Here is a 27,741-nt window from a genome sequence, read left to right as displayed (position 1 = left end):
TTGCTTCATCAGAGCACTACATCGTTACATCTAAACACTACTGCTTCCTTTTACAGAGGTTCCCTTCCAGATTGCCCCTGACTTACAGAGATAGGCTGAAGGTCTCCCTACACGCTCTCCTTCCAGACCTTCCAAACTCTCTCATTTCTCTGCTTTCTTCCAATCTATTTTTTATTCATAGGCTATCTTTACATGATAAGCCCTCTGTGATTTAACATATCTCAATAATTCTACCTCTTGTAAAGGAAGCCTTCCCCAATTATTTACACCTTGATAAGTATTTACCTCTGAATCCTCATAAACCATCTCTTTATATGGCTCTAACTTGTAGAAATAACAATGAAGTTACTTAATTTTCAGAATGAACCATACAAATTAATACCTACCTTCTAAAGCCAGAGACAGAAAGAGAACATAAGCATAAACAAAAGTAATGCTGGTTCATTATTCATTCATATTTACTATGCAAAATGAAAGTTTTATGAAGCTCTGAATAATATATATTTGTTGTATTATATAGGCAACTAATCCTCTGTAGATGGTAATGTAACTGTAATAACACCCTTCCTAATCTAGAATTTCTGGACATAAGAGAGTATTAAAACCTCCTCTGTGGGAGGGAGAGGACTACAGTCTCTGATGGGCTTTCCTGCAGCAGGACAATGAGACTTGCAATTAGTGACAGTAAGGGTAATTCTCAAAACATTTCTGGGCTTTAGATGACACTGGGAAACTAACAAAGGACTGAAAAAATGGTAGGAAAAGGAAGTAAGAAGAAAGAAGGTGGCAGGAACAAAGTAAGCCAAACCCTGATTTGTAAGCAACAAGCTCAAGAGAAACAATTCAGGATTGTGAAAAAAAAAAAACTCTGCCAGAGAACTAACGCCAATTTCACTGCAGGATCTTTAGATGTCTGTGCCCTCCAGACCCCAGTTCCCACCACACAGTAAGTTTAAGGAACTGAACCTGAGATTCCATTAATAAATCAGGACCCTCAAATGAATCCAACGTGGTCCCAACCAAGAACACTCCCAGCCTCCTGGCAAAAGAAAGACAAACCCTCTAGAAAAACACAGGACTGAAACTGATTCAATCTATGTTCAATTAAGCCTGAACTCAAAATCCCATCACAAAGTATGCAAAAGAAGAAGCCACTATGAGAGACAGCAGATTTAGACAACCGAAGACTTTAGATATTGGAATTATCAGATACAGAATATGAAATAGTAGGTGTCAAATGTTTAAGAAAACAAAAGAGATCTAAAAATGAAGGATCAAGCACCTATCAAAAACAACAGGCCAAATATGAACACCGAACTTAAGGAAGTTAAAACATGAAACAAAAATCACTGAGAGGCAAAACACTGCTTGGAAGAAGTGAAAACATTCCCTAGAATGCAGCACAAGGCAGCGGGGCGAGGGGGGGGGGTGCGGGGGGGGGGGGGGTGCCGGGGGGGAAGAGGGTGAAAGCAATCTTGAAAGACGTGGAGAATAGATGGAGGTTTAGATAAGAATCCTAGAAAGTATACCAGGACAGAAAAGAGTCAACATTTGAGAAGATAGCAGCTGAGCATTTTACAGAAATGATAAAGGATCTGAGTCTAGAAATACAGGAAACCCACAGACACCAAGCAAGACAAGAAATCTTCAACTAGACATTTTGTAGTGAAGCTGAAGAACACCAAAGACTAGGAAAAAAGATTTTAAGAGAAGCCAGAGAGAAAAGGCATTTAAAGGAACAATCAGATGGAGAGCAGAGTTTAAAGCTGCTGCAATGGCAACTAGAAGCTAGTAAAATGGTATCTACAGACACTTCTACTGCCACTACTGTAATGCTTTGTCTAACATACATAACAACTGAAGACAATGAAGCTTAATCTGGAGCAAATAGAACTGAAAAAATTATGACCCTCAAAATAAGGGTCATGCCAATAAATTTTAAAACTCTGGTGATCAGAAATTCTTAGATACTCCCTCTTCGCCGATGACATGATACTCTACATAGAAAACCCAAAAGCCTCCACCCCAAGATTGCTAGAACTCATACAGCAATTTGGCAGAGTGGCAGGATACAAAATCAATGACCAGAAGTCAGTGGCATTTCTATACACTAACAATGACACTGAGGAAAGAGAAATTAAGGAGTCAATCCCATTTACAATTGCACCCAAAAGCATAAGATACCTAGGAATAAACCTAACCAAAGAGGCAAAGGATCTATACCCTAAAAACTATAGAACGTTTCTGAAAGAAATTGAGGAAGACACAAAGAGATGGAAAAATATTCCATGCTCATGGATTGGCAGAATTAATATCGTGAAAATGTCAATGCTACCCAGGGCAATTTACACGTTTAATGCAATCCCTATCAAAATACCATGGACTTTCTTCAGAGAGTTAGAACAAATTATTTTAAGATTTGTGTGGAATCAGAAAAGACCTCAAATAGCCAGGGGAATTTTAAAAAAGAAAACCATATCTAGGGGCATCACAATACCAGATTTCAGGTTGTACTACAAAGCTGTGGTCCTCAAGACAGTGTGGTACTGGCACAAAAACAGACACATAGATCAATGGAACAGAATAGAGAACCCAGAAGTGGACCCTCAACTTTATGGTCAACTAATATTCGATAAAGGAGGAAAGACTATCCACTGGAAGAAAGACAGTCGCTTCAATAAAAGGTGCTGGGAAAATTGGACATCCACATGCAGAAGAATGAAACTAGACCACTCTCTTGCACCATACACAAAGATAAACTCAAAATGGATGAAAGTTCTAAATGTGAGACAAGATTCCATCAAAATCCTAGAGGAGAACACAGGCAACACTCTTTTTGAACTCAGCCACATTAACTTCTTGCAAGATACATCCACGAAGGCAAAAGAAACAAAAGCAAAAATGAACTATTGGAACTTCATCAAGATAAGAAGCTTTTGCACAGCAAAGGATACAGTCAGCAAAACTAAAAGACAACCTATGGAATGGGAGAAGATATTTGCAAATGACGTCTCAGATAAAGGGCTAGTTTCCAAGATCTATAAAGAATTTATTAAACTCAACACCAAAGAAACAAACAATCCAATCATGAAATGGGCAAAAGACATAAAGAGAAATCTCACAGAGGAAGACATGGACATGGCCAACACGCACATGAGAAAATGCTCTGCATCACTTGCCATCAGGGAAATACAAATCAAAACCACAATGAGATCCCACCTCACACCAGTGAGAATGGGGAAAATTAACAAGGCAGGAAACCACAAATGTTGGAGAGGATGTGGAGAAATGGGAACCCTCTTACACTGTTGGTGGGAATGTGAACTGGTGCAGCCACTCTGGAAAACTGTGTGGAGGTTCCTCAAAGAGTTCAAAATAGACCTGCCCTACGACCCAGCAATTGCACCGTTGGGGATTTACCCCAAAGATACAGATGCAATGAAACACCGGGACACCTGCACCCCAATGTTTATAGCAGCAATGTCCACAATAGCCAAACTGTGGAAAGAGCCTCAGTGTCCATCAAAAGATGAATGTATAAAGAAGACGTGGTCTATGTATACAATGGAATATTACTCAGCTATTAGAAACGACAAATACCCACCATTTGCTTCAATGTGGATGGAACTGGAGGGTATTATGCTGAGTGAAGTAAGTCAATCGGAGAAGGACAAACATTATATGTTCTCATTCATTGGGGAATATAAATAATAGTGAAAGGGAATAGAAGGGAAGGGAGAAGAAATGTGTGGGAAATATCAGAAAGGGAGACAGAACAAAGACTCCTAACTCTGGGAAATGAACTAGGGGTGATGGAAGGGGAGGAGGGCAGTGGGTGGGGGTGAATGGGTGACGGGCACTGAGGGGGGCACTTGACGGGATGAGCACTGGGTGTTATTCTGTATGTTGGTAAATTGAACACCATTAAAAAATAAATTTATTATTAAAAAATAAAAATTAAAAAATAAAATAAAAAATAATAAAAAATTAAAAATTAAAAAAAAGAAATTCTTAGATACCTCAAATTCTTAGAAAAATATATACTTTACGAAACCTGAATCAAGAAAAAAAGAAAACCTGAATAATCCTAAAATGACTAAAGAAATTGAACAAGTCATTAAAATCTTCCCATTAAAAATAAAACCAAAAAACATCAGTTTCAGAAAATTCAGAAAACAAGGAAAGGAAATTTAGGCCAACCTCAGCTGTGAACATAGATCCAAAATGCAAAGTATGAGACTCTAAAATTCAGAACTGCAATTCACCACATTTATATTCATGAAGAATCATCACTTAGTTATCTCAGCTAATGCAGAAAACATATATATATATTTGGAAACTTTAAAATCCATCTATGACTTTTTATAAATCTTACCAAACTAGAAATAGAAGCGCACCTAATCTGATAAACAGAAAACTTCATTAAGAAAACATCGGGGGGAGGGGCAAGATGGCGGAAGAGCAGGGTCCCCAAATCACCTGTCTCCACCAAATTACCTAGAAAACCTTCAAATTATCCTGAAAATCTATGAATTCGGCCTGAGAATTAAAGAGAGAACACCTGGAATGCAACAGTGAGAAGAGTTCGCGCATCTATCAAGGTAGGAAGACGGGGGAAAAGAAATAAAGAAACAAAAGGCCTCCAAGGGGGAGGGGCCCGCGAGGAGCCGGGCTGAGGCCGGGGCGAGTGTCCCCAGGACAGGAGAGCCCCGTCCCGGAGGAGCAGGAGCTGCACCGACCTTCCCGGGCGGAAAGGGGCTCGCGGGGAGGTGGAGCAGGACCCAGGAGGGCGGGGATGCCCTCGGGCTCCCTGGGACAGTAACAGCAACTGCGCGCCCAGGAGAGTGCGCCGAGCTCCCTAAGGGCTGCAGCGCGCACGGCGGGACCCGGCGGGACCCGGAGCAGCTCGGGGGGCTCGGGCAGAGGAAGAGGCTCCGCGGAGGGGGTTGCGCGGCCCGGGAGCGCGAATCCATCAGCGCAGGCTCCGGAGCACAGGGCGCCGGGACACAGCCCAGGATCCGGCCTCCCCCCGGGACAGGCAGAGGCCGGGAGGGCCCAGGACAGCAAGGACACTCCTGCCCGGAGCTGGGCAGATCAGCGGCCCCGCCCGGAGCCTCCAGGCCCTGCAGACGGAGAGCTCCGGAGTTCCTGCGGGGGCTGAATCCAGGTTTCCAGAGCTGGCCCCGCCATTAGGGCTGTTCCTCCTGCGGCCTCACGGGGTAAACAACCCCCACCGAGCCCTGCACCAGGCAGGGGCACAGCAGCTCCCCCAACTGCTAACACCTGAAAATCAGCACAACAGGCCCCTCCCCCAGAAGACCAGCTAGACTGACTGACAACTTCCAGAGGAAGCCAAGGGACTTAAAGTACACAGAATCAGAAGATACTCCCCCGTGGTTCTTTTTTTTTTCTTTTCTTTTTTTGTTCTGTTTTGTTTTGTTTTGCTTTTTGATTTGTTTCCTTCCCCCACCCCCCTTTTTTCTCCTTTCTTTCTTTTTCTCTTTTTCTTCTTTTTTTTTCGTTTTTTTTCTTCCTTTTTTTTCTCTTTCTCTTTTCTTTCCTTCTTTCTCTCCTCTCTTTTTCTCCTTTTCCCAATACAACTTGCTTTTGGCCACTCTGCACTGAGCAAAATGACTAGAAGGAAAACCTCACCTCAAAAGAAAGAATCAGAAACAGTCCTCTCTCCCACAGAGTTACAAAATCTGGATTACAATTCAATGTCAGAAAGCCAATTCAGAAGCACTATTATACAGCTACTGGTGGCTCTAGAAAAAAGCATAAAGGACTCAAGAGACTTCATGACTGCAGAATTTAGAGCTAATCAGGCAGAAATTAAAAATCAATTGAATGAGATGCAATCCAAACTAGAAGTCCTAACGACGAGGGTTAACGAGGTGGAAGAACGAGTGAGTGACCTAGAAGACAAGTTGATAGCAAAGAGGGAAACTGAGGAAAAAAGAGACAAACAATTAAAAGACCATGAAGATAGATTAAGGGAAATAAACGACAGCCTGAGGAAGAAAAACCTACGTTTAATTGGTGTTCCCGAGGGTGCCGAAAGGGACAGAGGGCCAGAATATGTATTTGAACAAATTCTAGCTGAAAACTTTCCTAATCTGGGAAGGGAAACAGGCATTCAGATCCAGGAAATAGAGAGATCCCCCCCTAAAATCAATAAAAACCGTTCAACACCTCGACATTTAATAGTGAAGCTGGCAAATTCCAAAGATAAGGAGAAGATCCTTAAAGCAGCAAGAGACAAGAAATCCCTGACTTTTATGGGGAGGAGTATTAGGGTAACAGCAGACCTCTCCACAGAGACCTGGCAGGCCAGAAAGGGCTGGCAGGATATATTCAGGGTCCTAAATGAGAAGAACATGCAACCAAGAATACTTTATCCAGCAAGGCTCTCATTCAAAATGGAAGGAGAGATAAAGAGCTTCCAAGACAGGCAGCAACTAAAAGAATATGTGACCTCCAAACCAGCTCTGCAAGAAATTTTAAGGGGGACTCTTAAAATTCCCCTTTAAGAAGAAGTTCAGTGGAACATTCCACAAAAACAAGGACTGAATAGATATCATGATGACACTAAACTCATATCTCTCAATAGTAACTCTGAATGTGAACGGGCTTAATGACCCCATCAAAAGGCGCAGGGTTTCAGACTGGATAAAAAAGCAGGACCCATCTATTTGCTGTCTACAAGAGACTCATTTTAGACAGAAGGACACCTACAGCCTGAAAATAAAAGGTTGGAGAACCATTTACCATTCGAATGGTCCTCAAAAGAAAGCAGGGGTAGCCATCCTTATATCAGATAAACTAAAATTTACCCCAAAGACTGTAGTGAGAGATGAAGAGGGACGCTATATCATACTTAAAGGATCTATTCAACAAGAGGACTTAACAATCCTCAATATATATGCCCCGAATGTGGGAGCTGCCAAATATATAAATCAATTATTAACCAAAGTGAAGAAATACTTAGATAATAATACACTTATACTTGGTGACTTCAATCTAGCTCTTTCTATACTCGATAGGTCTTCTAAGCACATCTCCAAAGAAACGAGAGCTTTAAATGATACACTGGACCAGATGGATTTCACAGATATCTACAGAACTTTACATCCAAACTCAACTGAATACACATTCTTCTCAAGTGCACATGGAACTTTCTCCAGAACAGACCACATATTGGGTCACAAATCGGGTCTGAACCGATACCAAAAGATTGGGATTGTCCCCTGCATATTCTCAGACCATAATGCCTTGAAATTAGAACTAAATCACAACAAGAAGTTTGGAAGGACCTCAAACACGCGGAGGTTAAGGACCATCCTGCTAAAAGATGAAAGGGTCAACAGGAAATTAAGGAAGAATTAAAAAGATTCATGGAAACTAATGAGAATGAAGATACAACCCTTCAAAATCTTTGGGATGCAGCAAAAGCAGTCCTAAGGGGGAAATACATCGCAATACAAGCATCCATTCAAAAACTGGAAAGAGCTCAAATACAAAAGCTAACCTTACACATAAAGGAGCTAGAGAAAAAACAGCAAATAGATCCTACACCCAAGAGAAGAAGGGAGTTAATAAAGATTCGAGCAGAACTCAACGAAATCGAGACCAGAAGAACTGTGGAACAGATCAACAGAACCAGGAGTTGGTTCTTTGAAAGAATTAATAAGATAGATAAACCATTAGCCAGCCTTATTAAAAAGAAGAGAGAGAAGACTCAAATTAATAAAATCATGAATGAGAAAGGAGAGATCACTACCAACACCAAGGAAATACAAACGATTTTAAAAACATATTATGAACAGCTATACGCCAATAAATTAGGCAATCTAGAAGAAATGGACGCATTCCTGGAAAGCCACAAACTACCAAAACTGGAACAGGAAGAAATAGAAAATCTGAACAGGCCAATAACCAGGGAGGAAATTGAAGCAGTCATCAAAAACCTCCCAAGACACAAGAGTCCAGGGCCAGATGGCTTCCCAGGGGAATTTTATCAAACGTTTAAAGAAGAAACCATACCTATTCTCCTAAAGCTGTTTGGAAAGATAGAAAGAGATGGAGTACTTCCAAATTCGTTCTATGAGGCCAGCATCACCTTAATTCCAAAACCAGACAAAGACCCCACCAAAAAGGAGAATTACAGACCAATATCCCTGATGAACATGGATGCAAAAATTCTCAACAAGTTACTGGCCAATAGGATCCAACAATACATTAAGAAAATTATTCACCATGACCAAGTAGGATTTATCCCTGGGACACAAGGCTGGTTCAACACCCGTAAAACAATCAATGTGATTCATCATATCAGCAAGAGAAAAACCAAGAACCATATGATCCTCTCATTAGATGCAGAGAAAGCATTTGACAAAATACAGCATCCATTCCTGATCAAAACTCTTCAGAGTGTAGGGATAGAGGGAACATTCCTCGACATCTTAAAAGCCATCTATGAAAAGCCCACAGCAAATATCATTCTCAATGGGGAAGCACTGGGAGCCTTTCCCCTAAAATCAGGAACAAGACAGGGATGTCCACTCTCACCACTGCTATTCAACATAGTACTGGAAGTCCTAGCCTCAGCAATCAGACAACAAAAAGACATTAAAGGCATTCAAATTGGCAAAGAAGAAGTCAAACTCTCCCTCTTCGCCGATGACATGATACTCTACATAGAAAACCCAAAAGTCTCCACCCCAAGATTGCTAGAACTCATACAGCAATTCGGTAGCGTGGCAGGATACAAAATCAATGCCCAGAAGTCAGTGGCATTTCTATACACTAACAATGAGACTGAAGAAAGAGAAATTAAGGAGTCAATCCCATTTACAATTGCACCCAAAAGCATAAGATACCTAGGAATAAACCTCACCAAAGATGTAAAGGATCTATACCCTCAAAACTATAGAACACTTCTGAAAGAAATTGAGGAAGACACAAAGAGATGGAAAAATATTCCATGCTCATGTATTGGCAGAATTAATATTGTGAAAATGTCAATGTTACCCAGGGCAATATACACGTTTAATGCAATCCCTATCAAAATACCATGGACTTTCTTCAGAGAGTTAGAACAAATTATTTTAAGATTTGTGTGGAATCAGAAAAGACCCCGAATAGCCAGGGGAATTTTAAAAAAGAAAACCATAGCTGGGGGCATCACAATGCCAGATTTCAGGTTGTACTACAAAGCTGTGGTCATCAAGACAGTGTGGTACTGGCACAAAAACAGACACATAGATCAGTGGAACAGAATAGAGAACCCAGAAGTGGACCCTGAACTTTATGGTCAACTAATATTCGATAAAGGAGGAAAGACTATCCATTGGAAGAAAGACAGTCTCTTCAATAAATGGTGCTGGGAAAATTGGACATCCACATGCAGAAGAATGAAACTAGACCACTCTCTTGCACCATACACAAAGATAAACTCAAAATGGATGAAAGATCTAAATGTGAGACAAGATTCCATCAAAATCCTAGAGAAGAACACAGGCAACACCCTTTTTGAACTCGGCTACAGTAACTTCTTGCAAGATACATCCACGAAGGCAAAAGAAACAAAAGCAAAAATGAACTATTGGGACTTCATCAAGATAAGAAGCTTTTGCACAGCAAAGGATACAGTCAACAAAACTAAAAGACAACCTACAGAATGGGAGAAGATATTTGCAAATGACATATCAGATAAAGGGCTAGTTTCCAAGATCTATAAAGAACTTATTAAACTCAACACCAAAGAAACAAACAATCCAATCATGAAATGGGCAAAAGACATGAAGAGAAATCTCGCAGAGGAAGACATAGACATGGCCAACATGCATATGAGAAAATGCTCTGCATCACTTGCCATCAGGGAAATACAAATCAAAACCACAATGAGATACCACCTCACACCGGTGAGAATGGGGCAAATTAACAAGGCAGGAAACAACAAATGTTGGAGGGGATGCGGAGAAAAGGGAACCCTCTTACACTGTTGGTGGGAATGTGAACTGGTGCAGCCACTCTGGAAAACTGTGTGGAGTTTCCTCAAAGAGTTAAAAATAGACCTGCCCTACGACCCAGCAATTGCACTGTTGGGGATTTACCCCACAGATACAAATGCAATGAAACGCCGGGACACCTGCACCCCGATGTTTATAGCAGCAATGGCCACGATAGCCAAACTGTGGAAGGAGCCTCGGTGTCCAACGAAAGATGAATGGATAAAGAAGATGTGGTTTATGTATACAATGGAATATTACTCAGCTATTAGAAATGACAAATCCCACCATTTGCTTCGACGTGGATGGAACTGGAGGGTATTATGCTGAGTGAAGTAAGTCAGTCGGAGAAGGACAAACATTATATGTTCTCATTCATTTGGGAATATAAATAATAGTGAAAGGGAATGTAAGGGAAGGGAGAAGAAATGTGTGGGAAATATCAGAAAGGGGGACAGAACGTAAAGACTGCTAACTCTGGGAAACGAACTAGGGGTGGTGGAAGGGGAGGAGGGCGGATGGTGGGAGTGAATGGGTGACGGGCACTGGGGGTTATTCTGTATGTTAGTAAATTGAACACCAATAAAAAATTAAAAAAAAAAAAAGAAAACATCGGGAGGGAATCCCTGGGTGGCTCAGCGGTTTAGCGCCTGCCTTTGGCCCAGGGCGCGATTCTGGAGTCCCAGGATCGAGTCCCACGTCAGGTTCCCAGAATGGAGCCTGCTTCTCCCTCCTTCTGTGTCTCTGCCTCTCTCTTTCTCTCTATGTCTGTCATAAATAAATAAATAAATCTTTTTAAAAAAAAAAGAAAAGAAAAGAAAGAAAACATCGGGGGCCTGAGGGAGCCTCAAATGATGAAACATTAGCAGAACTCTTTAAATCAGAAGCGGGATGACCATCTTTACCACGTCTATTTGCCTATGTACTGGGGGGCCAGGCCAGAACTGTGAGACAAGAAAACAGACTAATTGGTGAGCCTGTTATAATTCACAATCTGTCCACCAAGGAAAAAAGAAAAATTAGTAGACAAAATGCTGCAATTAAATAAATCATACATATTCACTTGCTCCAGCAGTAAGAATGGAATGAAAGAACTTAAGCTAAATTCAAAATCATGGATAAATCTCAAAAATAATGTTAAATGTAAACAGTGGGCAGCCCGGGTGGCTCAGCGGTTTAGTGCTGCCTTCAGCCCAGGGTATGATCCTGGAGACCCGGGATCGAGTCCCACGTTGGGCTCCCTGCATGGAACCTGCTTATCCCTCTCCCTGTGTTTCTGCCTCTCTCTCTCTCTCTCTCTCTGTGTTTCTCATGAATAAATAAATAAAATCTTAAATAAATAAATAAATAAATAAATAAATAAATAAATAAATAAATGTAAACAGCAAGCCACAGATAATTATGTACCATGTGAGACCATTTTTATTATACTCAAAACCAAACAAAACTGCACAATGCATTGTTTAGGAATACAAATACTTGTGGTAAAACCATTTTTTAAAAAGAAGGGTAATGGCATAATGCAGAGGAGTGACTGCCTCCAGAGGAGAAAAAGAACCATGAACAAGGATAAGTACCCAAGTACTTTCTAGTTCTTAAAATGAGGGATGGAGAGGGTGTTAAGAGAATGGACTTCAGCACCATGCTTTAAAACTTGCATATATGTTATAGATTCTTTAGTAAGTTTATCAAGTGCTACATAAATCATTTAAATTAATGGATAGTTCAAACAAATGATGGTCATTAGAGAACCTATTTATGTGACAGGCTTAATCAAAGCTCCTGTTAAAAAGACAGCTCCTCTGTACAGATTTCATTCACAGGAGGGTTACCATAGGAAACACAAAAACCACCATAAAATATACAGTGAATCAGTCTCTTACTCTGGGGAAGTAGGACAGCCCTTAAAGGAGAGAAAGGGGAACCATAGTCACTGAGTGCCAGCCATGAGTCAAGTACTGGATGGGAGGTCTTCACTTCTGTTTTATTCCACAAACCCAAAAAAGTCCATGCAATCTCACTAGTAGTCAGGAAAATATATATTAAAAACACTGAGTTTTTAACATGTCAGTTTGCATATGTATATGTACTTATATATATACATACATAAAATCATCAGTGTTGGTTAGGGCAACTTACACACTACTTGCATTTAAGTTTCCATATAAGTTTATATGACTTTTTCAGAACAGTTTGGCAATATCGGTATTTTAAATGTGGATACATTTCCATCTAATAATTTCACATCTAGGTAACCATACAGGAAAAATTCTCCTACATGTTTGCAAATAAAAAAAAAATCACAAGATTATTCTTTGCAGTACTATTTATTAAAGTGGAAGGAAGAAAATACATGTTCATCATTTTTTATCTTCAAATGAAATTAAAGATCTAAAATACCACATTTTCAACAAAAATTTAAAAGTTAAACAAATTTAACAAAAACTTACTTCAAAAAGAAAGAGGATAGAGTCCAGCTCCTCTCTTTGTGATTTATTATTCCCTGGAATATAGGAAAAAAAAATGTGTTATCACAGCAATGTGTAAATTTTAGAATATTAAAAATTATCTTAAAAACATTTAAGCTTCAACATACACTCATTTATTCAAAAAAATACCAGGAGATAGCATTGAACCCATGTCAGGAATGTAGACAGACACCCAAGCCACACAGCCTGAGTCCGCATCTAGCAGGACTGCTCCTCACTAGCTGTTTAATCACGGCTTCCACATTTTCCAAGTCACTGTCAATCCGTGGAAGGCAATTTATTCGTTTCTCAGTTTACTTATGAGCTCAAATTATGATGGAACGCATAGAAGAAGCAAAGAAAAAGTTGTAGTTTTTTTGATGTGAAGAGGCACAGAACTATGAAAGCCATACATGTCTTTAGGCAACTCACACTGTCCTTTTGATAGTTACAATAACAGAAACTAGAAAACTATATAGCAGCTAGTTACATTTATTGTGTGGTCTCTATGCAGTAGACTCTGTGCTAAGTGCTTGTCATTCAGCATGCAACTTGGGAAGCAGCAAACTTTTTCTGTCAAGGGCCAGACAGTGAATATTTTAGGCTTTACAGGCCCCTCTTACAACCACTCAACTCTGTCATAATGTTGCGAAAGTAGCCGTCGGTAACATTTAAATGTTATGTGTCCAACAAATTATTTATAAAAACAAGCAGCCAGCTCTAAATTGTGGACTCCTGCTCTAACAAAATCCCCACAGCTCTAGCAAGTAAGATAAGATAGCACCCATTCATTGAACAAGTACTAAAGAATGTCTCTGGGTCAAGGGATTCTTTCAGGCCCTGAGGATACAGGAGTGATACAAAACACAACAATCCTTGCTGAGGAAGTTTATATTCTGGCAAGAGGAGGCATTCAGTAAATGAAAAAACCAAGACAGGGGGATCCCTGGGTGGCTCAGCAGTTTAGCGCCTGCCTTTGGCCCGGGGCGCGATCCTGGAGTCCCGATCCTGGAGTCCCGGGATCAAGTCCCGCATCGGGCTCCTGGCATGGAGTCTGCTTCTCCCTCCTCCTGTGTCTCTGCCTCTCTCTCTCTCTCTCTCTGTCTATGTCTATCATAAATAAATAAATAACCCTTAAAAAAAAAAAAAAAAAGGAAGAGGAAGGAAGGAAGGAAGGAAGGAAGGAAGGAAGGAAGGAAGGAAGGAAGGAAGCCAGCCAGCCAGCCAAGGGGGAATGTCAAAGGGATGGAATTCAATTTTAACCAGGGAAGTCAGGGACCCCCTTGCTGATAAGATGCCATCTGAGTCAATATTTGAAAGAAGGAAGGGAAGGAAGACACATGGACATTTGGGGGTAAGGAAACAAGCGATATGGACATTTGGGAGAAATTTGTTCCAGACAGAGGAACTGGAAAGTGAGAAGTCCTTATGGCTGAGCAAGTCTATCATGATCAGGAAACAATGAGAAGGCCCTTGTGCCTAGAGAGAAGGGGGAGAATTGCCACAGGTGGAGTTAGAAAGTGGGTAGCTTAAAGGCAGGCAGGTAGGTGGGGTCTAAGGCCATTGTAATGACTTCCAGAATTGAGAAGCTATTTGGGGGTTTAGAGTGCTGAGTCATGATGTGACATATGTTTAAAGCATCACTCCAGCTGCTCTTCTGAAGAAACTCTGGCAGAGGCAGAAGGAGGGGGCACAAGTGTGGAAAGGGGAAGACCATATCTGAGGCTACTACAAATGCAGGTGAGGATAATGGGAGCACCAGCATTACCAGCACAGGCAGTGGGAAGAGACCATTCTGGATGTATTTTGAAGGTAGAGTCAATAAACTCAGGTTTTGGCCTAAATGACAGAAAGTTGAAGTTATCACAAGATGATTTCATTATTCATAGCAAACATGTCCCTTTAATCTGTTGTTTTGGTACACTTTCTTCCTGGTACTCCAATCGAAACACAGGTTGTGTTAAAAGAAAGAAACTTTGAAATCTCACCCAATTTTTATTAGTTCTTCATTATGATTCTTTGTAGTAGACTGCAAGAATGCAGAGTTTTCCCTCTCCTATCAAGAGATGTCTATTTCTCTATTTGCATCTGAGATGTATGTAACTTGCTCTAGCCAGTGTGACATTAGCAAATGTGAGGCAAGCACAAGTTTGAAAAGCCTTATGCACTTGCTGAGCTTGGAACCCTACAGCCAGCATGTAAAGGAGTTCAAAATAGCCTGCACACATAGAGTGTCCCAGTCAATAGCTTGCCCACCACAAGACATGTAAATGAAGCCATCTTCCACCAGCTGATGTGAGAGGCATGCACAAGCCTAAACTAGAACTTCCCAATAACCCAGAAAATTGTATGCTAAATGATTGGTTGTTGTATTAAGGCACTCCGTTTTGGGATGGTTTGTAATACAATTTGTTATGCAGCACAAACTAACTGATACACTCTTGAACAATTATATTTTTCTAAAAGGACAGAGAGAGCAAAAGTGGGGAGGAGGGGTGGAGAAGCCTTTAAAAGGGGTTCCTTGGTTATAGGGCTTTTTTTTTTAAGACAAGGGATTTTAGTATCTTTCTTTTCTATTCTGATTACCCATTACATCACACCTTCTCCCTCCACATACCTGTGATAAGAAGTTAAGTGGGGCAAAATTAGAAAACAGGATAAAAATCAAATTGTTTCATATCTGAAATATCAATTTTGGGCAGCCCCAGTGGATTAGCAGTTTCGTGCCACCTTCAGTCCAGGGTGTGATTCTGCAGACATGGAATTGAGTACCACGTGGGGCTCCCTGCATGGAGCCTCCTCCTCCCTCTGCCTGTGTCTCTACCTCTCTCTCTCTCTCTCTCTGTCTCATGAATAACTAAATAAAATCTTTAAAAAAAAAAAAGAAATATCAATTTGGAAAAAAATTAGGCTCAAGATTTACATCAACCTATAATTCAAAAAGGAAAAAAAAAAACAAGCAATTCACTGAAAAACAAAAAACAAAAATAAAAATCCTTGTTGGCATCTTTGGGCACATGCCCATATTTGATTTGATGAATACATCTAGCACCTATGCTAGATGAGGATGCTATAAGACTCTGAACCATCTGGTATGTGTCCTAGACCACCACATTCCTTCCCCTCGGAGCCTGACATCTGCCTCAGGTTCTGCAGAAGCAGTCAATAACTCCTCTCTGTATCCTCTTCTGTATACCTGACCCCATCTCAACTCACTTCCCCCACCATCTTGCACCATCAGTAATACCCCTTTAGTTAGCCTGCAGACAGGCAAATGTAGCCTTTAGAACCCTCCCTTGACCAAGCTTACGCCTTCAGCTACAATCTTCTGTCTTCAACATCAAACTGTCCAAAAGGGTATTCTTGTGTGTAGCCTCCACTGTCTCACCCCCAGTCCCCAGTCACTCCATCTCTCTGGCTGGCTTAAGATCCCACTACTCACCTAGACTTTTCTTTCAGTACTCAGTGACAACTTCCTCAATACACAACCACTTCCTAATCCTGCTGCTCCGCAATTTTTTGCATCATCAAACATTGCTGACATTTCATTCCTTGAAATTCTCTCTTCTCTGGACTTCTGTGACAAAATGCCTTCCTGGCACCAAACCCCCTTCCCAGCTCCACACTACTCCCCTATCTTTCCTCTTTATCTGTCAAATAAATGAAGGCATTACACCAAATCCTTAACTGTCACTCTTTCTACAAAGAACTAGTCCCTTGTCAATAGCATGATTGCACCTCTCTTTTCCCAAGCTCCCATCCTTATATTTTTACTGCCCAGCCAGAACCTATACCTGGGTGTCCCACAGGCACCTAACCCAGACTGTCCAAAACTGCACTCATCATCCTACCTTCTAAACTTGGCTTCTCTCAAGGGTTCCCATCGCTGTTGTGGCAGTTTACAAACCAGACTCAACATTCTGAAAGCACAAATGCACCCCTATGCCTACTGCAGCATTACTGACAATAGCCAAGATATGGAAGCAGCCCAAGTGCCCATCAATAGAAGATGAAATGGTATATACATAGAACGGTATATTACTTAGCCATAAAAAAATGATGAGATCTTGCTATTTGCAAGAACATGGATGCACCTAGAAGTTATTATGCTAAGTGAGGTAAGTCAGACAGAGAAAGACAAATATCATATGATTTCACTCATATATAGAATCTAAAAAAAAAGAAATGAAAAAGCAAGCAAACAAAAAGCAAAATCAAACCTATAAATACAGAGAACAAATTGATGGTTGTAAGAAGGAAGAGGTTAAAGGGATGTAAAAAATGGGTGAAGGGGAGTGGGAGGTGCAGGTTTCCAGTTATGGAATGAGTAGGTCATGGGGATGAAAGGCACAGCATATTGAATACAGTCGGTGGTACTATAATAGCACTGTATGGTGACAGATGGCAGCCAGATTTGTAGTGAGCATAACTTAATATACAAACTTGTAGATCTGGGGCAGCCCCAGTGGCTTAGCGGTTTAGTGCCACCTTCAGCCCAGGGCATGATCCTGGAGACCCGGGATCAAGTCCCACATCGGGCTCCCTGTGTGGAGCCTGCTTCTCCCTCTGCCTATCTCTCTCTCTCTCTCTCTCTCTCTCTCTCTCTCTCTTCCCTTCTGTGTATCTAATAAATAAATAAAATCTTTAAAAAAAAACAAACTTGTACATCTGAAACTAATGTAATATTGTGTGTCAACTATACTCAAGTAAAAAATATTTTGTAATAAATAAATAAAACTGAGGTAAAAATAAGTGTGTTAACATGTAAGGATTTCCAAAATAGATTACATGTAAATAAGAAGGTGATGATGGCAGCTAATATTTACCAAGCACATACTACGTGCCATACTCTGCCTGAAATCCTAGGATATATGTTAACCTGTTTGATGCTGACAGGAGGAAGCTGAGTCAGAGAGAGGTGAAGTAATTCGCCCAAGGAGAAACAGCTGGAAGGAGAGGGCAGGATCCAAACCCAGTCTGGCTCCCCAGGCTACACTATCCAGTCACCTAAATACAGAGCAGATTGTGCAGTGTGACCTTATTGGTTTGATTTTTCAAAGAATATTTTATATAAGTATATGTGTGTGTAATATACATTAATAACACATACAGAAAAAATACATGAAACTTTTAATAGTGGTTGTGTTCAGAGTAGGATTGGGGGTCTGAGCAAAACATAAGGTTCAATTTTCATTTCAAGCCCTTCGGTGGAGTTTGAATTTTTTTTATAGTGTGCAAATATTATTTTTATGTCTTTCTTTTCAAGTAAACTATTCCTATGGAACTCATGCCTCCTTTGGGTTTCTTCTTCCATTTTCTCTGTAGCCATTTGTGGTTCAATTAACACTGTAAAGAGAAAGTTCCAGGGAAACAAAGATGCTAACCACTGCAATCTCCCAGCTTTGCTAAGATTAGTCTGGCAAGAAAGAAAGCTTAATAGCATATAACTTGGGGCTCATGACACATACAACCTTTAAAGCTTTCTGAATGTTAAAAAAAAAAAATTTACATATAAAAAAGTTCCTTTTGTAGAAGTGCTTACCTTTTAATTTCAAACTATTTTCCAGTGTTATAAAATTTTCATAGAAGATAAAATATATCTGAGAATAGTTGGTCTCAAAAAACTGCTTAAGATCACTTGCATCCACATTATCTGAAAAGAAAAAGTTACCATTATAACAATAATCTTATACAATTATCAGAATTCACAAACCTTTTCAGAAGTAAAGGAAAGTAAGAACTAGTTTTATCCCCCTATGAGATAAAACCAAACAATGAAAATAGTATCCCCAACCATTTGTTCTCCACTAAGAGATCTTAGTTGTCCTGGGGCCTCTCCCCCACAGGCAGATCCCTGCAGGGGACTGATTCCAGGGCATCAGAGCCACAGGGGCACAGCACTCACAGAACAGCTAGAAGTCCAGGGGTAAGTACAGGTTGGGAAGAACAAGATGCCTTCCTGTTGGGAGTGGGGAATAGAGGTTCACAGAGGAGGTGACTTTTGACATAGGCCATAAAGAGGAATGGGTCTGTACATCTGAAAAAACAATTTTGCTGCTGGATTCCTACATGGCTCAGTTTTTCCTCCCTCCCAGCTGACCTGAGACCAGCTCAACAGAACTGGCTGGCGCTCCCCAGCACACCCACCCTCTTCCACCTGGGCCACTGGTCAAAGCCTTCCCTCCAGCTCCTAGGTGAGCTGTTCCACTCTCTTTGAACACAGAGAGGCCTACCATGTGTTTCTAGAGTTGCCCTGAGCAGTGTTTCTCCCTGTTGGACCAGGACTGCTCAACCAAGAACTGTGGCTAGAAAGGTTATGCATGGAACTTAGCTCAGCCACCTGCTGGAGCCCAGCAGCAACAGAGCCTCTTCTTCCAGGGACCCAATTATCACTCACAACTCTGGTCAGAGTACTTATCCACTATCAACATGCCTTTGTACATTTTCCTTAGCAAACAGGTTATTTGTACCATTTACACAAACAGGTTGTTTGTGCCTGACCAAGGTGTTAGCTCTTGAGAAGAATACACTAGACATCTCAGGAAAATTAAAAACAGCTTCTTTAAATTCTGCAAGGATTACTCAAGAAACAAATGTACTGCTATTCACTCTATGATAAAGTAGATCCAATTGCTTTTGGGGTCCTAATACTATGTCTATATGTGAACACATCCATTACTATATTTAAGTTCTATAAACGTGACACTAATGCTGGTGAATCAAAGGAGTTGTTTTTCTCCTTTCCCTCCTCCATAGGGGCTTTTCATGGGAAAAAAAAAAGAAAAATCTGACCTGATTCTTTGAAATGATGCACATAATGTGTTTGTAAAGTCATATCAGCAGCCAATTTCACACTCTGTTCTGCCCCCAAATAATACCACAAAGCCCTAGAAGTTCCTAAACTAGTTACTAAACTAACAAATTTACCAGTGAAACTAGTATTATCATTCTTATGAGCTACATAATCCTGCCAAGGAATCCTTGAGTGCCTTCCACAGAACGTGTGGTTCCAAGAAAAGATTCTGTTCATTTTCACTCCAACACAAACTACTGGTCCACCCCCAACTAACTGTTCCCCCTGAAACATACTTCACCTGCTAACTCCTGTTCGCACTTACTGGTAGCTGAAACATCCCCAGCCTACCCCAAGACTAGGTCAATGACTCTGCTAGTGCCCCACCAGCTGGTTCTCCCTGGTCAAAAAACATATCTATTGCTTTACTTAATTCCTGATGGAATCCCTCTCGAGAGAATTCTTGACTTAATTCTGAAGGAATGATCTGTCTTCTCTGTTAGAGATAATACAAACCCTACAGAACCTCTAGTCCATCCCATGCATCATTATGTCTCCTGCATCTAGCACAGTATTTATCTAGCTCAATATTTTCTTGAATGAGTTGAACAAAAGAAATGTCCTAAAACATATATATATACACACGTGTGTGTGTATATATATATGTATATATGTGTTAATATATATAACAATGACAGGATAATGGCCACCATATGTAAACCATTAATTAGATCATATGCCTATAGGAAAGAAATGGCCTAGCCCACTTTCAAATCCTGCGTACTATCGAGAAAGAGATTTCACCCCCTACTAAAAACTCCAGATTTCACTCCACAAACCTACCGCCAGCTGGATTTCTCCACGTGAGGGTCTACAAGGCTCCTCAAATCAAACATGTCCAAAGAAAGTATTGTTCTCTCCTCAAATTCTGTTCTTGCCTTAGGCCCTGCCACCCACCCAGCTACTCATCATCCTGGGTTCTTCTCACTCCTTCACAGCCCATCTCCGAGGTGTCAGTTCCACCTGCAACATGCTCCAGCCCTGGGTCCTTCATGTCCTCCATGGCCCTGCCTACTATATGTCACCATGAATCCTCACCCAGGCTGCAACCATGCCCTCTGCCTGGGCTCCTGTTTCCATTACTCCCCTCCACGGTCCATCCTCCACCATGCAGTCAGCAGAAAAACTCAACACTGTATATCAAACCAGGTCACTCCTTCACTCAAAACCTCCCAGTGGCCTCCAGTAGTACTTAAAATCCAAACTCCTGACCATGGCCTACAAGGCCCTGCAGAATTTCCTCCATTCGATGCCAACTTCATTTCATAGCACTCTGTCCTTCACACCCTACACTTCAGCCACTGGGCTTCTTTCTATCCCCCAGATTTCTCAAACGTGTTCTCCATTTGGGCTACCTCTAGTATGGTGCCCCCAACCCCAGAGCCCCATATAGCTCATTCCCTCTCATCCTTCAGAACTGGGATCACACATTACATCTTCAAAGAAATCTAAAAGTGCCACTGTGTCACTCTTCATATGTCATCTGATCACTCTGCCTTCTTCCTTCATAGGCTCTGCAATGGATGGATGCCTGACTGCTCACCAGTAAACAGGTCTTGGACATAGAATGCCATAAGCAAGCAAGCAATTTCCCTGGCATTGAGGGTGTGAGTGTACTGACACAGCAAGATGGCACTGTGAGGTTATTGGATGATTGATGACTCCCTCATCTTCCCTGGGCCCCCCTTGGTCTATCAGAGATACTTAAATAGAGCAACCTGAACAAAGAGGGTTCTAGTCAAGGTTGAGAAGCACTCATACAGACTGAGGTGCTCTCGTGAAACCAGAAGTCCAGGTAATAGCCACCTTCCTCCTCAACCATTTTCTGTCTTTCTTGTGGATGAGGCATGGATGGGACAGAGCTCCAAATACTCACCATCAAGACCATTAGATACTTTTCAGGTAACCTGAAAACTAAGAGCATAACATAGGTAACATAATCAGTTTTATTTATAACATGAGGACTCTCCTCACTGGTCTAGGAGTCCTCTTCACATGATTCCTTCTAGAGCACTTAAGATTAGTTGAAATTATCTCATTTATTAATTTCCTTCTTCACTGACTGACACTCCACTAGAATGGAAGCAGCATAAGGGCAGGAATCTCATCTGATTTGTTCACTGTTCTATTCTTAGCCCCAGGAACTGAGCTTGGTACCCTAAAGGTACTCAGGAATATTTGTTAAATGAATAAACAAACAATAAATATTACATATTTTATATCTCTAATTCAATAGCTGAAAGGACTGATTTGTCTTATTTTTTAAAAGCAAGATTCATCAGATGAATATTTATAAAGTAAGCCCAAATCTTGGAGAAGACCACAGATCCTGGAATTTAACATCCTGCAAAAGGGAACACAAGAAAATAGCCTGATTTTTAACAAGGCTAACTTCAAGAAGCATGGAGATAAGGAGTAAGGTTTGTTCAGAAAAAACAATGAACAACAAAAACAAAGTAACTATGACCAGAAACATCCTTTAGATAGACATTTTCTTTTAAGATTTTTTTAATTTATTCCTAAGAGACACAGAGAGAGAGAGGCAGAGACATAGGCAGAGGGAGAAGCAGGCTCCCTGCAGGGAGCCAGATGCAGACTCAATCCTAGGATCCCAGGATCATGACCTGAGCCAAAGGCAAACGCTCAACCACTGAGCCACCCAGGTGCCCCTAGATAGACATTCTTTACCCATTCATTCAAACATTACTGAGCAAGTTCCCATGCCAACTAGCCTTGAGCTAAGTGCTAGCAAATTCAAAGAAAATAAGACACAGGGTCTTCAAGGGTTCAGTGGTAAACAAACAAGTAACACAAAAGGCACCATGACCATAGCTTATGCAGAGCATCAAAGCAGGAAGTAGACAAAGCCACTTGGGGAGGTTGAGAATATTAAAAATGCTATACATTTATGCTTTAAAGATACTTTCAAGAATTTCTTTTATTTGACCCTCACCCATAACCCTGTAAGGTAGATGGGCAGGTATGATCAAAATAAAGAAACCACAGGTTCTAGATCTTATGTGACCTGCCCAAGGTGACACAGTCAGAGATCTGGGCAGAATTCCTATCTGGTGTCCCAACTCAAATCTGAACCACACAAAGGCCTCAGAGACAAGGAGGAATAAATCAAAACCGGAAATCAGGTCAGGAATATATAAAAATCATCATCACCTTGGGGATGTAAAGAAGAGCCAGATAAAAAAATGAACAGGAAGATAAGTAAACAGATGAGAAACGAGGGGTATGCTACTCAAGCCCCTCATTTCATGAAAATGGGAATTGCCGATTTCCCCATTGAAGGAGCTCATGCCAGTCCCCTTCACAGCACTATCAGTGGCCAGTAAAGAAAGGGAGGACAAATACTGAACTACAGAGCCCAGGCCTTTGAGGTGAGGATTTTCTGTGTGTTTGGCAACAGACATCAGCACACTGCCTGACATAATCACAAAGCCCAGAGAAGTACATTCAAACTAACCACAGAGAAGCAACCAGTAGATAGCTTTATGGAGCTTGGGGTTATTCCTTAATTTTCAAAGAAATCTTTAATTTCTCACTCTCCTTCACCACCAACCAAGAGCCAATAAACTGTTTCTAGTATTTGCCCATTTTATTTCAAAAATAATCTATAAGCCACACCAAAAGCTACACTCCCCCACTCCTCTGTCCAGCTAAAACCTCTGGTTTGCCAACCAGAGGCAATCATTTCTCCCCATCTAGCTGAAAGGCAACAGCAAGGCTGAGGGTGAAAACCTCTGGAGAAGACTGCCTGAGTAAAGTCCAGAAGCCACAGGGACTAATGCCCTCCCTTTTCCCTTTCCATATTCACTCAAGAGAACCCCAGTCTCAGTTTTGACTTTGAATCAATTGAATGTATTTATGCGTGCATAGGCCATGTGCTACACATAAAAAAGGATTTAAATTGTTTTAAATATTGAATACATGTGAAATAAGTTTCATAAATATGTAACTTGTGATATATAATAAAAAATTAAACAGTTTAAATCCACCCATCTAACCTAGTATCCAAGCCAATTAGGCTTTTGCCCCACCATTGAAGTGAGCCTCATCCACACTGTTAATCCAATTTTCAGTCCTCTTCAGGGCCAAGAGCAGATACACATGTGCCTCTATGCCCAAGCACCACCAGCCTGACCCAAGAGAAGAAAAAGGCCCCTAGAACCCACGTATAATGATTCTGGAAGCATACTGGGGCCTAAACTACATTCCTATTTGCAGAAAGTGGACCAACTCATCTTTAACTTTGTTGATAGTTTTGTTACAGCCATGTTGTATATACCAGTTATAGTGCAAAATTTTAAATTCTTCCATTCTTCCCTAAAACTACACACAGGTATTCAAAATTTCACCATGACTGATGATTTACTTTCACAGATGCTCTCCACAGCATTTAAACTAAAAAGCAAGAGTGGCCTAGAGAAACACTATTGGTTTCCCTCCAGCCTCCCACCTCATCCGCTCCCACAGACAGACCTTTTCCTCTTCCAAACAGAGCCCCTACTTGTTCAGGGCTCATCCTCCCCCACAGTCATGTCCTTCATGAGGCTGACCTATCCCCAGCCCCAGGAGGTAAGACTTGATGCTGCTGAGCCAATTACAGTGCCAAAACGCCCCTTGCCAGTGATATGTTTAGGCTCAAGTCTATGACCCAACACTGGTCAATAAGAAGTGAGAAGAATTCTGATGGAGATGTCTGGGAAAGGTTAATTGGTTTTAAAGAAACACAAAGAAGTATTTCCTTTTTTCCTGCCTCTAGATGTTGTTCTGAGTGCAATGCTTGTAACGGCTGCAGGCCTTTTGCCACCTTAAGAACAAGCCAGCCACACTGAGGACACTAGGGATGACAAGGCAAGGAAGCAGAAAGAGTCTGGACTGTCAACATCACAGAACTGCTGAATGAATTAGCTGATTCTGGATTGACCTGCCCTGGGGCTGCTTTTATAGGAGGAAAAAAAGTTCCTTATTATTTATATTTATATTTGTATTTTCTGTTACCTGCATCCAAAACATCCTTGTAAATACCAAAATGAAATCTGACAGCTGAACAGGAAACAATTAGTAGTACGACTGAAGAGGTTGTAGAAGATATCCATCCTACTAAAATGTATTATTTTCATTTCTCTATACCTATAAGGTAAACTAGATGTAGAAAGTAAAATTCTTATAAGTCAGGAAGATATTAACACTTAGTTACCCAGGACTGACAGTCCACATGTGAGTAATTCTGTATAAAGATGTACTCCAATTACTTAATGCTAAAGTTTTAAAAAGCAGAGCTACTTTATTTAAACATTTTGACATACATTTCTCAAATACAGGATTCTAAGACTTTGTTTTTAACCAATATGAAGTACCAGTATAGCAAAACATGCATATACACCAATGAAATACAATGTTTAAATCAAATGTGCTTTACATACATTTTAATATACTAGACTCAAGTTTCATCGGACTTTTTAAGTCCATGCAAAATGGCTACTTTTCTTGATCTGAATTGAGGCTAGCCTATATTACAGTCAAAACCACTCACCAGGGAGTCAGAGATAGAAATAAAACAGATAAAATAGTAGCTAGCTGGTAACCTCTACCCACCCCCATTGCCAACAACTAGGGAGGCAGAGAAGCGGTGATGAAGGCAGAGAGCCATCTTACTTACATCAAATAATTATTATTAATAATTATAGCAACAGCTTACAAGAGAGTTTTGAATATATTAACTTAATTAAGCCTCTAGTAGCCATAGGAAACAGGTACTGTCCTCATGGCCAGTGGAAGGTCAGAGAGATTAGGTCACTGCCTGACTCAAAGCCAGGCAGTCAGGCTCTCACACTGCTCCCCTAAATCCAGTATTAACAGGTGCGACAGAGGAGGTACAGAGAAGCATAGCGGGAAACATGACTTTTTTAAAAAAGATTTTATTGATTCATTTGAAAAACAAAGAGAGGATGAGTTGGCAGAGGGACAGGAGAGGGAGAGGGGAAAAAGACTCCCTGCTGAGAGAGGAGCCTGACATGGGACTTGATCCCAGGACCCTGGGATCATGACATGAGCTGAAGTCTGATGCTTAGCTGACCAAGCCCCCCAGGTGCCCCTGGAAACACGGTACTTTTTTTTAAGCACACAGATCTGGTAGAAGTCACAAAAGAGTTACTAAACCTAAAACTGGAGCCAGAAGTTAGTTTATTTAGGACACCAAAGTTAGCCTGCAAGTGAAAGGACTTCCTCCTCCACAGGTTAAAAAGGTGGTCTTCCTATGAAGTTACCACAGGAAAAGCTGAAATGGCCTTTCCCAAGGGCCTCTCTTTACCTCCGGAAATCCATCACAATGTCCCTCACCCTCTCAGCAGCCGTGAACACTAGTCTGCTGTATCCCTCACACAAGAAACCAAAGGCCTCTGGTCACCGGGCAGCCATCTTGTCACTCCCAGGCTTCAATGTGATGGCAGCATGAGAAGACCAGAAACTATCTGAGGAATGGGTGGCAAGATAATTTGTTATATGGACCCAATAGAACCTAAGGTGGCCACTGAAGTATTATACAAGCCTTTACTTACTCGTGTGGAAAAATGTCCAAGGAGTGTTAAGTCAAAAATCTAGGGTTAGGGGCACCTGGTGGCTCAGTGGTTGAGCATCTGCCTTTGGCTCAGGTCGTGATCCTGGGGTCGAGTCCCGCATCAGACTCCCCCACAGGGAGCCTGCTTCTCCCTCTGCCTGTGTCTCTCCCTCTCTCTGTGTGTCTCTCATGAATAAATAAAATCTTTAAAAAAAAATCTAGGGTTAGACCATGCATAAGGACTATTCATGTAAAACTATGTTTATGCATGTTCCATAACGCAGAGAGACAGACAGAGATTGGGTGAGAGACAAAAAAACAGAGAGAAGAGGATACATGTAAGCAAGAGCAAGCATAGAAAACATTCTTACCAAAATTCTAATGATGCTCATTAGGGGACTGCAGAATTTGAAGAGCTTTCTTACACTTAAATTATTTTTTATTTTTTGATTTCTACCATTCAAATGTTTATAATGAGTACATTAAATTTCATAACCAAAAGAACTATGCACAACAACATGTATGGACCTTAAAGGCCTTATGCTAAGTGAAGTAAATTAGAGAAAGATAAATATGTACTCAGTGATCTCACCTGTACATGAAATCAAAAAAAAGGAAAAAAAAAGCCAAACTCATAGAAAAAGAAATCAGACTTGCAATTACCAGAGAGGGGAGGTAAGGCAGGAAGGGAAACTAGAGGAAGGAAAAAACAAAAAACTATAAACCTATTTTTCATTTTGGAAAAAAGAAGTTGCCACAGTGTTTTGGAAAGAGATCTTTTTCAGGTATTTTTCAAAGCCTGACTATTTACCATAAAAAAGAAAGGAACAACTCTGCAGACATGACACCAGACTATAATGTTCTCTAAACTTGTCTTACTCTCCAACTTTGAAGTACATTCAAGACCCATACAATATATTAAACACTATCTTTACCAAGACCAAAAGGCCCTAAAAACAGCAAATAACTTAAATTTCCTGTCCAATGCTATAATTAAACTTATACTATATAGCACATATGTTGCACATGATGCCCTGTAATGACCTCGTTACAGGGGACTTTGCTATCTTTAGGGAAAATGGTGTTTCTCTAATTGTCACTTACCAAGAAATGCAGAAAAATAAAAAGCCAGACAAGAAGAAATTATCTCTGTCCAGCCACTCAATAACTTACACTGAGTAGGGACAAGCACATGTGTGACACCCTGGAATGGAAAAAGTGATGACATTTCCAATCATGATAAGATTCATTTACCTTGTAGCCTTAGCATATATTAAGTCACATTTCTTCATTCTGTGTAAAGCTGGCACTGACAAGCAACTGCTAGAACAGATTCTCCATCAGTGCACACTCAACTAGCAACATCAGTTCATAAAAAGCACATCTCATCAATTAACACTGAGCCAGAGATAAGACTCCCCCAGGCCTTTCCACTAAAAAACATGATATAAAGTACAAATGGGGCTCTAATTTAACAGGTTCCTGAAACAGAACCAACCATTGGTTTCTCTTCGCAATCATTGATATAGATAAATTAATATTACACTGACTAATGAACATTTTCCTGTGGTCATTCTTTTTCAGCAGCTGGTAGATTTATCTCCATTTTTTGTCAACATCAAGGGTACTTTTTTAATATTAAGAGGCCGAGACAGAGAGAGACGGAGAGAGACAGAAAGAGAAAGAAAGAGAAAGAAAGAGAGAGAGAATCTTAAGCAGCCTCCATGCTCAGCACAGAGCCCAAATTGGGGCTCTATCTCAGGACCCTGAGATCATGACCTGATCCGAAATCAAGAGTTGGACACTTAACCTACTGAGCCACCCAGGTACCCCAGGGGC

The 27,741-nt window shown here is 40.8% G+C and overlaps 1 protein-coding gene across 7 annotated transcripts in view; it reads right to left on the bottom strand.

Moving 5' to 3' along the window:
- Positions 1-27,741, bottom strand: part of RALGAPA2 (Ral GTPase activating protein catalytic subunit alpha 2) — a 327,065-nt gene that overhangs the window by 274,587 nt on the left and 24,737 nt on the right. For all 7 annotated transcript variants that reach the window (XR_005377488.1, XR_005377489.1, XR_005377487.1 and 4 more), the window contains exons 2-3: positions 18,021-18,131; positions 12,461-12,513 (exon numbers count right to left, since the gene is read on the bottom strand). Coding sequence is in view for 2 of the 7 variants with exons in the window: in XM_038571432.1 (XP_038427360.1) it covers positions 12,461-12,513; positions 18,021-18,131 (164 nt within the window). In the remaining 5 variants the exon portion in view is untranslated. The remainder of the gene's footprint in view (positions 1-12,460; positions 12,514-18,020; positions 18,132-27,741) is intronic.

Source organism: Canis lupus, chromosome 24 (assembly GCF_011100685.1).
Source record: "Canis lupus familiaris isolate Mischka breed German Shepherd chromosome 24, alternate assembly UU_Cfam_GSD_1.0, whole genome shotgun sequence".
Lineage (NCBI taxonomy): Eukaryota > Metazoa > Chordata > Mammalia > Carnivora > Canidae > Canis > Canis lupus.
This window is presented reverse-complemented; position numbering and strand designations above follow the sequence as displayed.